This window comes from Temnothorax americanus, unplaced genomic scaffold (assembly GCF_048541705.1).
Source record: "Temnothorax americanus isolate GAGA-0224 unplaced genomic scaffold, ASM4854170v1 Scaffold13, whole genome shotgun sequence".
NCBI classification, from domain to species: domain Eukaryota; kingdom Metazoa; phylum Arthropoda; class Insecta; order Hymenoptera; family Formicidae; genus Temnothorax; species Temnothorax americanus.
In genome coordinates, this window is record NW_027509264.1 from 2,497,404 (window position 1) to 2,512,363 (window position 14,960).

The window sequence follows — 14,960 nt, forward strand, 5'->3', positions numbered from 1 at the left end:
TCTCAATCTGGCGACGAGCAACATATTGTGATTTCTGTGATTTTTACACAGCATCGCGGCTGAAAGCAGGATCCTTTTATACTGCAGTTTTGTACATACACTTCAACGCGTTCGCTTTCTATCAATTTGAAGACTTATCAAATCGTCATTAGTGATTTCTCGTATATTAAAAAATGTTAGAGTCGACTCTTTCAACGTCCAAATGAATAGTGCCTAATTAATAGACTTAAGTCTCGTGGGCGATTACTCTAAAAGTTAAGTATCCATATCTCGGATGGTCTCGACAACACGGAATCGCGAGGATGAAGATTGCGAACGAGTTGCGTAAAATTCATTCGACACCCGAAACGAAATCCCGGACCGACGACGACAATTCCGTCGAGCGATCACGGACTCTGAGAATCATTGACACTCGCGTGGGACCACCCGCGTCGCGTCGGCTTTGCCAAAGAAAGGTCCCCGGAGTCTCGAGAGTTGTTTAAAGACGGGAACAACATATACCTGCGTGTCTGGTACCCGGGGCCGGCTCTCTCGGAGCGAGAGTCCACGGTGTTTGCACAGAATTAGTAGAATAGCGACTCTTGGTGCGCCCGATGGAGGAAGCACGGGGCGAGAGGACAAAGAAAGAGCTAGAAACAGGTCGACCCGCGGGAAGGAAGGAAAGGGGTGGAGGGGGGAGGGGAGTGAGAAACCTAAGGCACTGTTTTGTGTGCTTCCAAGATCACGTCGACTCGACTTGGGATCCCGAGGATCCCGAGGCAAGGAAAAACAACAGCTCGGAAATTATCGGTGCTCCCACACTTTGTTCGGAGGAAACAAAAAACCAGCGTGCGCAACACTGATTAATATCAATTATAGCGCTCATGACAACGCTGTCATTAAAATTTTGCGTCAACAAGGCGTCTTGATCCACCGTGTCGCGCGATCGTCACGCGATTTAATTTCGCATCTCGCGGGATCCGGCGTCCTCGAGCTGAGAGAACTCTTCAAAGTGAACGAGGGTTAAGCTATTACAATGGCTAATGCAGCAAAACGAACGAGCGAGTAGGGGGGTTGAATATTGATTGTCGGTTTTCATTCGGATTGATTCAGACAGGCGTGAGGGACAAATGCGTGTCCCGCGAGTACGGCGGGAATATTCGTTTGATGTCTCTCACGCGTCTTTTCTTACTTCGTTAAATGATATCTCGCAGCACGCGTGTTGATGTGTCTCGTGTAATCACACGATTTAGAAAGCATTATATATATATTTCTCAACTATATTTGTATCGCTCAAAGACTGGTCTTTGATAAACGATCGCTTCAATTAACAAAAAATTGATGGCATCGCGTCTACATTAAAAAAAAAAAAACGTAATTATATTTATATATTTATTTATAGATATAGATATCTCTTATAATTTGTTCTGACTGTAAAAGTAAGCATCAATAAACTTTATTCATTATTTTTCATTAGATTGGTGCAAAAGGTTTGTTACATCTTATAATATATAAAGTTGAAAATAAATTTTGAGCAAAAAACGAAACAAATTTACCGCCATGGGCCAGTATACTTTTTTTTTATCTGGAGAGAAATTTTTCAATCCTCTTTTTAAATAACTCTAGTTTTATTTAATGCAAAGCTTGATTGAAAAAAAACCTTTTACATCAATCTAACTACACTTTTACCCGCGGACAAAATAAATCCTATTTAATCCTTCATTTGATAATGTTGCTTTCACAAGCAACTTGATCTTCCCATCTACTCCCTACAATACTCTTGCTCGAATTACAATCGAATTCTAACCAATATATATATAACGCGGCTTCTCGCAATATTTAATTTTTCTCGCCTTCTTACTAATTTAAAGATAAAGTTTGTAGAAATCAGCCATGTCTAAACAAAAAGGGAAAATGTTATACGTTTTTAATCGTCCGAAAGTGAATCGCTGGACTTTAACTTAGCCGAATGAACGGTTAATTTACACAAGTCTCTCTGAACGGCACGTTGAATTGTCATTTCAGGTATGGTTCAAGAATCGTCGCGCCAAGTGGCGGAAGCAGAAGCGGGAGGAGCAGGACCGCATCCGGAAGCTGCAGCTGGAGCAGCGTCAGCGCACCGACGACGGCGGGGCTGCGACGACGGTGATGGTAGGCGATCGTCTGGGGCTAACCAGGCAGCAGCAACAGCAGCAGCAGCATCAGCAGAAAATCGAGCAGGACACGGACAGCTCCGACCTCGAGGTAGCGTAGTGCGGCCGTGGTGACGACGAGACGCGGCGGTCTCGGCCATCGGTAAATCGAGGAGGTCGAGGAGGACGATGGAAGACGGCCCGGTGCTTTCGCGCTCTTATCGACAACGTGTACGGGCATGTACATACGTGACTGCGCTGTAAATACCATTGTAAATATGACTAACGATGAATGTGTACAATACCGAAATAAATTATTGCATCGAGACACGAGGTGCGGTGTTTCTGGTCCCTCTTGCGCGCGTTACGATGCATCCGCGAAAGGTATATATCTTCCTTATGCGTTAGGAAAATGAATCTTGTAGCCTCATGATGCTACACGGGATACATATGTAACGTTGCATGTAATATTCTAGTCGAATATTCGGAAATCGCGATATTAACCGAGTCGCTGCGAATTTCCTTTCGTTTCAACTCTAATTACCTCTGTGAGAGTAAAATTGATTATAAAATTAATTTATAAAGTTAATTTCGTCCGTCTTCCATCTTACTTTGTCGTTACTTTGACTTAAATGAACGTTTTATTTCTTGATTTACAATCTAATTAATAGATCGAAATTAAATCGAGCTAAATCTATTTCACTTCATCGATCTCGAATTTTTCGCGACTGATTTTGATCTTCAGTCTAATCCGTGGAGAGCAGTATCGATTTTCTTCCAATGCGATACCTTTATTGGAGATTCTCCGATTTACATATAAGTGCGCAGCGAGGTGTCCATTTAGATAGCGAGAAATTTAAATCCCACGACACTCTTTCTCCACGCTTATTTTTATTCCCGGAGCGCAACCCGGTTTTACAACAATATTTTCTTATTGAAATCGCTTCGCTGTTGTGGAAAATACATTCTCGTTTATATAAACGTTTACACGGAGCTTGGATATTCCACGCATAAATATTAAAGCCCCATCGATCGTTTAGGAATTTTGAAACGGTCGCATTTAAAACTTTCGAATACAGGATAAGAGAGCTTGGAAGGCGTGGAGGAGAGTCAATTGTATCAGGAGGAGAGTCAATTGTATCGATAATTGCTTCAATATGAATAATGCTTAATTTTATTTTAAATTTTGTCTAAAATGGAATTTAAAAAATAAATTTTTTATTCTTCATTTTTCACACTTATAGCTTCTTTTAACCGAATCCTCGATTATCATCTTCGATTGTTAAACGCGATTATGATATATTACGTTCAGATTTTCTACTTTTTCATTCTCCTCTTCTTTTGCCCATCGGACGCGAATCTCGGCAATTTTTCCGGCATTTTCGGGAAACGGTGTCTTCTCTCGCGCGTCTTCGCACGAGACTCGGTGTCCATTTCGACAATCCTGAGGATCTCGATGGGATTCAGGCTGAATCGGCTGCGGTCGGGTGAGCCGACGGTCAACACGAGGACCGTCACGAATTTCCGGAAGGACGTGGCTCTCAGCAGATACGCGGCGCCGTGGCCGTATCGGAAGAGCGGCGGGCCGAACGAGTTCACGTCGCACATGTAGTAAGCTCCGCAGAACTTGAAGAGGCCCAGACAGGCGCTCTCGCACGTCAGTACGGCGAAGTTGTAGCTCGAGAACACTCGCTCCAACGTTCTCCACAGGCACTCGCTCGACTCGCCGTACAATCTGCCGCGAACGGCCGGCAGCATCCGAGCCTCGAACAGAATCTCGCCGATCTCGAAGCGATCGGAGAGATACTTGAACGAGCGACTCGCAGCACCGTACCTGTCGTCGACTGACTTGAGCTCGGCCTCGTGCTTGCTACGCGTGTAATAACGATCTCCGCACATGACGATCGCGTCGAGGGTGTTCGGGCTCCAGTATTCCGGCGCCGTGATCATGGTCATGCCGGCGCACACCACGTAACAGGCGTACGCCTGCATGCCGCGGTTTGCCTCGTCGAACACATCGTCGGTAGGGTGTACGTCGCCCCACAGGGAGAACAGTCTGTTGGGTTCCTCCACGTAGTACTGATGCCATCTCGCTTTATCAGCAGCAGTGATCTCGGCCGAGTCTGGCCTCTCTCGGTCCGCGGGCGCGTATTTGCCCCAGGTCGTCACCCGGCAACGCCTCAGCCACGTAGCTCTCTCCCTCGGCTCTCTCTGATCGCCCTCCTCGTCCTGCTCTTCCTCATGATCGGTCTCGTCCTCCAGGTCCTCGATCTCGAGCGAATCCAACGGATCGTCGTCGACGCGTCGCGGCTGCTTGGACACGCGCCGTTGCAGTAACTTTAGATTGTCCAGTTGACAGCAGTGGAAAGTCACGTGAAAGAGCTGAACGTCGAAACGAACGTACAGCTCGTCTTCGCCGATATCGGAGAAATCGTTATCTCGCTCGTACGCCACCTCGGCGTGGCATCTCAGCATGAGAATCATGAGGTGTCTCCGTAACGAGTCCGCGGAGCAGAACTTCACGATGCAGGCGCCGCAGCCCCATTCGTCCCACATCCCGTACTCGTCGCACCGATAGGGATTGTACACGTACCAGAAAAGACCGTCCTGCCAGAACGCCAGCGAGAACCTGGTCGTGCGCAATATGCAATCGCGATACTGCGCTATCAGTTTGAGGAGCCACTCCTCGAAGTGTTTCATGCTCTCGTGTGCGGACACGTATCCGGAATCCGTCATCTTCTCGCAACCGAGTTCCACCTTGACACGCAGAGGATCCTTCCTGCTTAACGGAATCCTCTTCCTCAGGCCAACCTCCTTGTGGAAGACGTCGAAATCCCGCGGCACGACATCTTCCATTTTGTCGATCAACTCTATCTCGACGCTGTATTTATAGTTGTACACAACGACGTCGTCCAGCCGTTGCCTCGCCTTCACGTTGATCGTGCCGATGTGGGTGTAGAGCATCCAGGCATGGTCGTAGATGTAATCGATATTGGCGCTCGATACGTATTTGTATCTGTATTATATCATTATCATAAGGATAACGTCACTTTTTATTATTTCTAAAAAAAGATGACAGCTCTGACTGGATCCTGACTCTCGTGAAAGTACAGCACAGCCGAATTTTCATTCTTCCAACGCGAGATGTACAATTACGTCACGCGGAAATTCCACACGCTTATTCCTTTACCTTCACGAGAGTTTTCTCTCCAAACAAATATCAAGTAGAAGAAACAAATCTTAAACTGAGAGAGAGATAGGAGAGAGAATATAAATAATTTAATTGTTTAAAATAAACTAAGTAAAAAGTAAAGATAAAAATTGTCAAATCGCGTCGAAAGGAAATTAGAACACTTTATGTTACCGTCTCAATTATCTTGCTTCGACACATATCGATACCTTAGCTGAGTTTTCGCTAACAGCGCCACGATCGCTTGGTAGAAACAGAACTTCCAAGTGTTCCTGCGCTCTCGAAACGGGTACATCTCTCGTGCATGCATACCCTTTTGCCCGTGAAGAACCACATTGGCGTAGACACGATCGAACGGCAGCTCCAGGATGACATATTCACCGTCCACCAAACCGAGACGTTTGCCAGCCGACCGATCTACCATTAACTTCTGCCTCGATTTCGGACGCAATATGGGCGCGCGTGCATGGCCCAGCTCCTTGCGATTAGCGAAGTCGCTCTTCTGCTCGCGCAGAAGAAACTCCTCGTCCGGCGGGTCGCGGGGAAAAACATCCCTGCGCCTTTTCCATCCTTCTTTCGGTTTCCTCCGAAATATCCTCGTCTATCGAAAATATCGTAAATTCGTATTGCAAGGGACATCGTGCGTGCATCCGCAGACAAATAAATAAATAAATAAGGTGAACAACGCACGATCTTCGCACAATCGTTACACATATCTTACTGAGACTTTACTTCCGCAGGGATATGATGAAGAAACATCATCAGAAATACGTGAATTAAGTCAAATGGGGAATAATTCGAGCGCAATTGTAACTGCGCCGTTTCTAACCGGCTGTTTCCCTCTCATGCTTCTCCAGATTCGCGTTCTCCTGCGTCGATCTGGTCCAACGGTCGTCCTAGTCTGATGCTCAAGCTGGAAACCGCCGAGCGGAAGATACTCGCGAAGCGGAAGCGTCGTCTCGACGGCTTCCGCGTCAGGTAGTCTCGCAACGTCCAACGCTATCTCCTGCTCAGGCTTCAACCGCAATTCCACGTATCTGCGCGATGCTTCGTTCATCAGTCTGTCTAGATGCAAGATAACGTTCGCGATTGAGCAAGAGGAGTCTCGCGTGTCCCTTGTAGTTTCGTTCCATAAGCCCACCCCTTGTCAATCCAAAATCTTTTCTTCCTAAGCTTCATTTCGCTTTCGTAATCGGTATATTTGGTAGATATTTCATCACCGCTCTCGATCGTCGCGACTTCTGTTACATCGGTGTCGGTCTCCGTCTCAACCTCCCTCAAGATTTCGCTGGTCACCGTCTCATCCTCGGTTTGGGTCTCCGGTTCCGCCATGTTTCAGCGAATGTGGATTAAAACGATCTTACGGCATAATTTTTTTAATTATAATATTACGCGGTTAAGTTTTGCTAAGGGATGCGATAGCGGTGACTCGTATCTTTTTGCGCGTGTCCACTTGACTAATTCAACGTATGTATTCAGACTTTTGAGACTTGAAATGTGCCGTTGCCGGTGCAACGGAGATGTTAATGTCGATGTAAAATACCACGCGTTTGCAATTTTGACATAACCGCCGTGCGAGGACGTGAACTTTGCATTCTTGATACGCACGCGGCAATCCAATTGAACATCTGGATACGTTTATACAGAGATATATGCAAACACATATTCATGTAGCAGAGACAGATTCGGACAATACGTACGTAGAGTAGAGAGATACCTATGATTTAGATATATATCCTCTTTATGTCAATGATTCAGATCCGCTTGACATACCCTTAATAAAAAGAAGAAACATATGCACGTAATTATGAATTTACGATAATATTATTACGGGCAACGATTGAGGATCCAAACGTAGCCTATTGTACCTTCCAATGGACTTCTTTTGAAACAAATCCGCTCGGATGTGATCCGGATTCGAAGTGAGAGAAAAGGGAGAGGGGGAAAACACTCGAAAATGGCCGGTTCGAATTTGTATAGGGCCCTCGGAAGACCGCGGAGGAACACAGGAGGGCTCCTCGAGAGAAACGCGGACGGCTTCCTGAAGCTGAAAAAATACCGGGCGGGGGGGCCGATGAGGCGAGGGGTGGGGGGGAGAGGGGAGCCGCGCAGCCTCGATTTATCCTGGTTTCGTTTCGCGTACGATTTTGTAATTATTTTGCTGCCGGCGCAGACGAAGCCCTAGGAACGACAGACAGGCAATCTAGAACGCGCGAAGCCCGCCGGTGACGCAAGATTTTCAAAGTGTTTATAAAATTACGGGGGGGGGCGCGCGCGCGATACCGCCGCCGCGCGCGACCGAAATAACGCGAAACCGTACAATCGTACCGGCCCGCCCGGTGTTCAAATCATTATTGGATTTGGGAGCCCCGCTCGTGCACGGATGACGAACAAATAAATCGTATTTCGAATGCGGCAAAGTCGCGCCGCACCGCGCACCGCGCCGCGCCGTCGCGGCCTCATCGCGATTCCGCGATCTCGGCGAAAGTGCCGAAATCGTTTCTCGGCGCCGAAACGAGCTTTAGACTCTCTCTCCCTCTCTCTCTCTCTCTCTCCCTCTCTCTGCCGTCTTTCTAGATGCGTTTACGCCGTCAGACCCGAAAAATCCGAGCAGCTTAAGATTATAAAGTTCGAAACATCCGAATCGCTCGACCGCGAAATATTTCCGAGCGCTCTGGTCGAAAAGTCATGAAAATAATATTTCAATCCTTTATTTCAAATATTGTCACATTCGAAACATGTACATTTGGGCATATAGTTATATTGCAATGTTAACCGGTGTACTATTACTTCTATAGATTATATCTTAAGGCGCAAAAATTTATTTCATTTTTCACTAACGTGTTCTCTGTGGTTGAACGAATGAAAGTTGCGGCTCGAGCATTCAATATTCGACGAAAATCGCTTATCCGAGCTTGGCCCGATATGCGTTAGGCGAAAAAAAAACGGGGTAACGACTTGTAAAAACCGAAGGAAAATACGTATATGTTGCGCCGGTCGAAATTAATATCCGCGGCGGCTTTTGTACGCGCTTGTTTGCAGGTTTGCGTTTCGCCGACGGTCAAAGCGAGGCGGTTTTGCGCGAGAGAGCGCGTCGTAAAGTTTTTAACGCCGAATGAATCGGGCAACGTGTAAAGGGCACGGGACCGGAAGGTACCGTGGGTATTTCGTTTCTCGGCGGCTGAGAAACGGGCATCTGCCGCCGTTAACGCCGCGGTATTACCGGCATTCCGCGGAGTATTTTGACGTCGAACGGAAATACACTTTCGAAACGACGGACGACGGCTCTCGCCGATTTTCCTCGTGGTACGACGGGGGAGCTTTCTCGCGCGGATGGCCGGAGAATATCCCGTGGGAATCCCGGGCATCGAACAAAGTCGAAGTGGAATTCGAGAATCAGTCTGATCCTCGGCCGTCGGACTCCGGCGCGGCGCCGCGTCACGTCTCCGGGAGAAGTTCTCCCGAGGAAGGGAAGCTGGCCGAAGAAAGGGGAGAAGGGGGACGAGTCAAAGATCAGGACAATTCCCGGTGAAAATTTAATGGAAGGTTCACGGAGACACTCCGAAGACGTAAACTTCGCGGGGGACGGATTGATTGATTGCTTGCGCACCGCGTCGCGTCGCGCGGCTAAACCGCACGGGAGCACGCATACACATCAATGAATTATCGCGATCGATTTATTGCGCACGGGAGTTCCTCGAGCCGCACGTCGAGGACTCCGACAGCCGATCCGTAGGAATCGTCAAGTCCCCCGACTGCTATTTAAAGCGGAGGTAATCACGATCGGCCGCGAGGAATAATTATTGTCCTATACCACTTCTACCGTTACGGAAACTTCGAGGTTTACCCGCGTCAGGAAATTCGCATGCAACTGTACCATCGTGTTGGCAAAACAAATCTTGATAATTATACAAGACTCGTACATTCAACGCTCTCTTTCGTATTTTTGATGCACAGCTGAACAGATATTTTCTCTTAAACTGATCAAAATTGTTATAAAGATCGCGTAAATACGTATCGAGGGTTCCGGGGGGGGGGCTCGCGGTCCCGAGGGGTGAAGAGAGGAGAAGCGAATTGCCCGTACGCATAACATGTACATATATATACCTACGTATTCATGTATATGTATAATATATACTTGTTCCGAAAGGAGGATCGGAAAGCAGAGGGGAAGGGGGTGGGAATGAGCGGCGAGGGAGAGAAAGAGAGAGTGCAAAATAAACAGTGCATTATATGCAATAACGCACAAAACACCCCTACGGCTGTGCAGTCATCTCCTTCGAAAGATTCGGCCGCGAGTGCGCGCGCGGGCAATCCAATTAATTTTATTTTAATTACCGCATCGTCCGGCAAACGCCGATTGTTATTGTTTCGACGTCGATGAATCGACCGTCGCCCGTAATTTTGCCGCTGACAATTTCCGCCACGCTCAACGTCCCGCGACGCGACACCTGTGCAATGGACACCGCGTTCCTTTTCGAAATGTGTGTGTGCGCTCGAAATTTCCCGAGTTATTACTTTAGAGCGATGCCGCATCTAAGTGACAAAAAGAAAAAGAAACATCGACGAGTCGACCAATTGCATCAATTATTCTAACGCTTTGTAAAATTAAAACACTGTCAAAAAATCGCGTTATATACCCGGAACAAAATGCTTTCTCAATCTCTTCTCAATTGAAAATTGGAATTAAATGAGAATCTTTCAAAACCCTCTGTAGGAATTCCGCTTAAAAAATAATTTTACTCCAAAACGTTATGTAGAGTTGGAAAAAGAGGCGTTGATAAGATGAGATGATCAATATCCAGCTGAGAAAAATAAGTTCTTGGTTTAGCATCATCTTCATATCAATTACATTTTTCTCGCGAAAAAAAAACGAGTTAATTTGTTGCTCAGACTTTAAGACGGGCGCTGTTAAGTTCAATGTTAAAAGAAATAATTATCGCGTTAAATGATATATAGCGACGATGAATTTTTCCATCTCGCGCGATATCGCGCAAAGTAGATCTCTTTAGAATTACGCAATTGGAAAGGTGTAAGTTACGGGAAGGGGCCGCGTCCGGGGGGGGGAGTGAGGGGGAGGAGGAGGGCGGACCGGCACGATACCCATGCGGATGGACGGCCATAACGGCGATGATTGTTGAACGGCGGGAAACGAGCCGCGATCGATGGCACTCGACACACAGTCGGCGAGGAGTTAAAAAGTCAACGTATTGAATTTACAAACGAGCCGTAATATTATTCGAGGAAATAACAAAGGCCGCACCGGTGCGAACGAATTAAGCTATTTTGTCCTACACACGCCGCGCATATATTGTACGGCAGCGGTGGTGGCGGAATTATTTGTACGTCATTACTAATGCGCAGTCGCGATAGAGTTCGATAATATTACAATAATTAAATTATCGTAATATCGCCGGCGGAAAAGGGAGGCGAGTATGAATTTGTTGCGGTTAAATATATAATAAAGCGTTGCTTAAACAAGGGCGAATGCCGGTTACACAAAACGCACACTAAACTAGTCAATAATTCAACGATTCATTTTCGATATAGAATTTAATCATCCGCGTAAAAGCGAGACGCAACACGCCACGGCGACGGCATTAGTCCAATATGGCCGCTTTCTTATCTTGCCGGGATCCCGTCGTGATCCCGGCGAGGACCGCGCTGCGACCGTATAGGTATCTCAATCGTGATGAGAAAAAGGGTGTATAATTCTCCGTTTAACTTTAACAAGATCGAACAAGACTACGAAATGTCCAGCTATTTTTTTCCGTTGTCTGCGTGTGCGCGAGTGGTAAAAAAACACGTTTTTATAATATATTTTTAATATATTTTCAATAAATTTTTTTATTTTTAATAAAAATATGTTTTTAATATCTTTTTACCATTTGTAATTAATCATTTTTATACAACTTTATTATACATTTAAAAAAATTAAAATCTTACTTTTCTCGGATGAATAATAATCAACCCATATTGTTGGTACCTTTGTTCATCCAATTTTTATATCTAGGAGACTTTTAGATTCTAAATAATTCAAAAGTTCGTTGGTCTCAAGAATCTATATGCGTCGCTCAGTCTTCATGGATTTTGTTTAGCCTGAAAGACTTCTGAAACGTGTGTCTAAAAGATTAAAATTGGCTCTTTCTATCGATCAGATTTTCGGCTGAGCAAAAATTCGAGCGTGTCACGAGACGAACAGCCGCGTGATGCATACTGCATATAGGAGAGTGCTCCAAGTTCGTGCCGCGAAGTGGTTCGAAACGTCCCCAGGAGGGATTTGCGCGCGACAAACCATCGGAGACGAGTCGGAAGGAAATTAAAGACCGCGAGTCTCACCGGCGTGATGTCTTCCGGCTTCCGCCGCGTTCCGCTCCGCGTACCGCGCGTATAAGAGAAGGCGGAGATGGAGAAGGACGACGGAGAAGGAGTTGGGGGGGGGAGAGGGAGGAGAAAGAGGGAAGTCCTTTTAATTACCCGACGTTAAATTCTTTATCTGGGTGAAACAATGTGGCGGGCCCGTGTTTTCAGATCAAACAAACCCCATGTTGATACGCGGTAATAGAATAATCTGGCAGCTGATTCCGGGGATATAGCCCGCGGGGATAGAAACCCACACGATTTCTGCACCCGGTCTGTACGTTACCACATCCCCGAACGAAAATCAACCCCCTGGTCTCCGCCGCCGCAGCCGCCGCCGTCGCCGCCGTCGCCGCCACCGCTACCACCACCCTTCCGTCCTCCGTGCACCCTCGTAACCTCGTACCGAGAGAGAGAGACTGGGGCTCTCCGGGTCCGCGGGTGTTTACACACTCCATGCCACTGCTAGGACGAATGGTTTCCGGTAGTGCGTGTGTACGCGATACGTGTACACGTGACAATAACCTGGCGATCGTTAACTCATCGAATCTAACCGGCTCGCCCCCTCATCGTCTCGACGTCGATCGGCAATCTCGATCGCCGAATTTCGATTCGAAACAACGCCTTTTTCTTGCCTAAAATAGAATAATCTTATAAGAATAGCATAGCGTAGCTTAGCTTTTAATTCATTGAAAGTAACCATTGCAGATATCTGTACCATTTTCTCCTTCGCATCTCATCGTCTGAGATCATCGCGAAATTATACTCAGCATTATGGTACCGCGGCATTAACTTCGTATTCCGACGACAAAAAAAGGCAATACCGATATCGGGAATAACGTCACGTTGAAAGTCAATAAAATTGCAAATTACTATCCCTGCAGCGAGGAGTATTCCGAGCTTGTTATTTTCGCGTCGCGCGGAAGGGGAGGAGGAAGGGTGAAAGGACGGAGGAGGCGCGCATCTCCGACAAAGGGAAGCTGCTCCGGCTGCTGGCGGGGCACACACGATAGAGAGAGAGATTGTATGTAAAACGTACAACGTACAAACGCGAAGGCACTTTTGGCGTGCGTCGCGTCTCGCGTCGTCGCGTCGTCTCGAACCTCCCTCCAGCCTCACAATGCGAGACGATTGAAACGCGGCATTCCGACTGTGTTTTATTGCTCCCCCCGGGAAAACTGATTCAATACGACGAAACGACACGGACGAACGATTCCGATTCCGCGAGTTTCTCCTCCATCGGCGCGGTGCTTCCGTCGCCGATGTCAACGACGATGCTCTTATCGATACCGTCGGCTTCCCTGGCGACATCGTCACGTTTTATGTACCGCTCCTCTCTCGTTTCCCTCTAATCTTTAGTCTCTTGTCTCTCTTTCGCGTCGTTCTCCGTGGGAATTAACTCGGGAATACCGGCAAAGATTAGCAGGTCTCCATGTCGCATCACGATTTACAATTTATTTTACTCAACATAGTCCATACTTAAAAACACTGGCACTTTATTTTCCTGTTTGCATACTTTTACATTATTATCAGTAATCTAAAAATAGATTCAATAAGAAAAATTTAATAATTAGCTATTATTCTATTGACTATCTTCAAGAATTGTCGATGAATTAATATGAATTTTCAACATTCTATATCAAATGTGAGACACTATAATAAGGACAGATTTAATTTACAAAACTGCTTACAGCGTACTAGTAAATTTTGCGAGATAAATAGATGTTATTTGCAGAGGCAGCTTGAAAAAATTTTATCTTCGTTTATGAGATGTTATTTAGTGTCGGGCGGGATCTATACGATTCAACGCACCAAGACTCGTTCCTCAGATGAAACAGTCTCGCAATAGTTTCCCCGCGAATAAGATAGTTCCTCGCGACAGCGCACCCCCGGTACCCCCTTTACTTTTTCTTAGCTTCAAAAAATCGGTTTTTGTCAAAGAGAGCGTCGTCGTACACGGTACTTTTCGCTGCGCGTAACTTTACGCTCATTCGTGCATAACGAGACGACGACGACGCGTAACAAGGGAGCCGAGAGCGCAACCTCACCCGAGACACAACACTGCAACACGGCAAAGCAGGCAACCCGGCAAGCGGAAAGCGACTTCCTGCTTTTTCCCTCCGTTCCTTCTTCGCTCAGCCGTTGTTTATAGGCTAACGAGTGCGATTCCATTCGCGCAGATTGTTCTTTCCATGCAACCGACGACAAAATGACAAAGAACGCGACGGTGGATAACCGCGAGAGGACGGTCGCAACCTCCCCCCTCCCCCGTGAATCGACTGTGAAAAGGTACGTCTTGAAAGAAATGGCGATGCGATTTTAGCATTCGCGCTTAGAGGTACAAGGCGCCTTTATTATATTGTCATTGACCGAAAATTTTATCAACATTATCAATATTCGCACGAATTAAAACGGTATATTTCTCACGTTATACTGATAATCGTATTTCAGTATTCATAAAGTATGGAAATTAATTCGGAATAAAATTCGCTGAATATTATAATTGACTTGTCGCGATTTAAGTTATTCGGGACATCCTTGGCCGATGTCACTTCGACGGCGGCGTTTCTCGTTTAAAATCGACTGCCGAGATAGCACGCGATAACGTTAATCGATAAGTTGATTAAGTCGCGATAACGAGCAAGTCCGGAGTCCGAGGGCTCTCATTATATGTTCTCGCAGTTTTCATATAATCAAATGACGCGACGGAGCAAGGGCGTGGGCAGGTAACGCCAGGGGTGAGATTCGCCCTTAGGGTTGGTTGAACCCGCCTTTGTCGGGATCCGTAGTCTTCATCCTATAAGGGATTTCATTTCCATTAGCGCATTGAAGAAACTCAAACGAAGAAAACATTCCGGTCGAGGAAGGCCGAGGAATCCTTTCTCGAGCGACGACGACGCTCTCGCGCAGAGAGAGTATCTCTCTTTCTCTTTACTACTAAATTCTACTTAATTTATGGTATATACACTCTCATATTTGACGGTTCTACGAATTTAGGGACGGGAACGGGAACGGATATGAGGAAAATTCTACGCGGTTGCTCTCTCTTTGCGCGAAGGATACTTTTAAAAATTGCTTTCACCGTAAAATCTTTGTCTTTCGCAGGATAAGGAGCGTCCGTTAATGGTGACATTACCGGTGCGTCATAAGGAGAAGCGAATACTAAGTTCCCGGTTTCAATTAACTTAATGGTTCACCGAGCACACACCTTGAATTTAAGACACTACGGTTGCTAATAGGAAACACCGTCACGGGAAACGCGTTATTTGACCTTTCGCCGAGTCAGTAACACGACGGAA

General features: G+C 46.5%; 1 protein-coding gene across 1 annotated transcript in view; it reads right to left on the reverse strand.

Annotated features, from left to right (window-relative positions):
- Positions 1–1,487: 1,487 nt before the first annotated feature.
- Positions 1,488–14,960, reverse strand: part of LOC143894131 (N-acetylglucosamine-6-sulfatase) — a 30,388-nt gene continuing 16,915 nt past the window's right edge. The window contains exon 10 of the mRNA XM_077400224.1: positions 1,488–2,369. Within this exon, the coding sequence (XP_077256350.1) occupies positions 2,149–2,369 (221 nt within the window). The 3' untranslated portion in view covers positions 1,488–2,148. The remainder of the gene's footprint in view (positions 2,370–14,960) is intronic.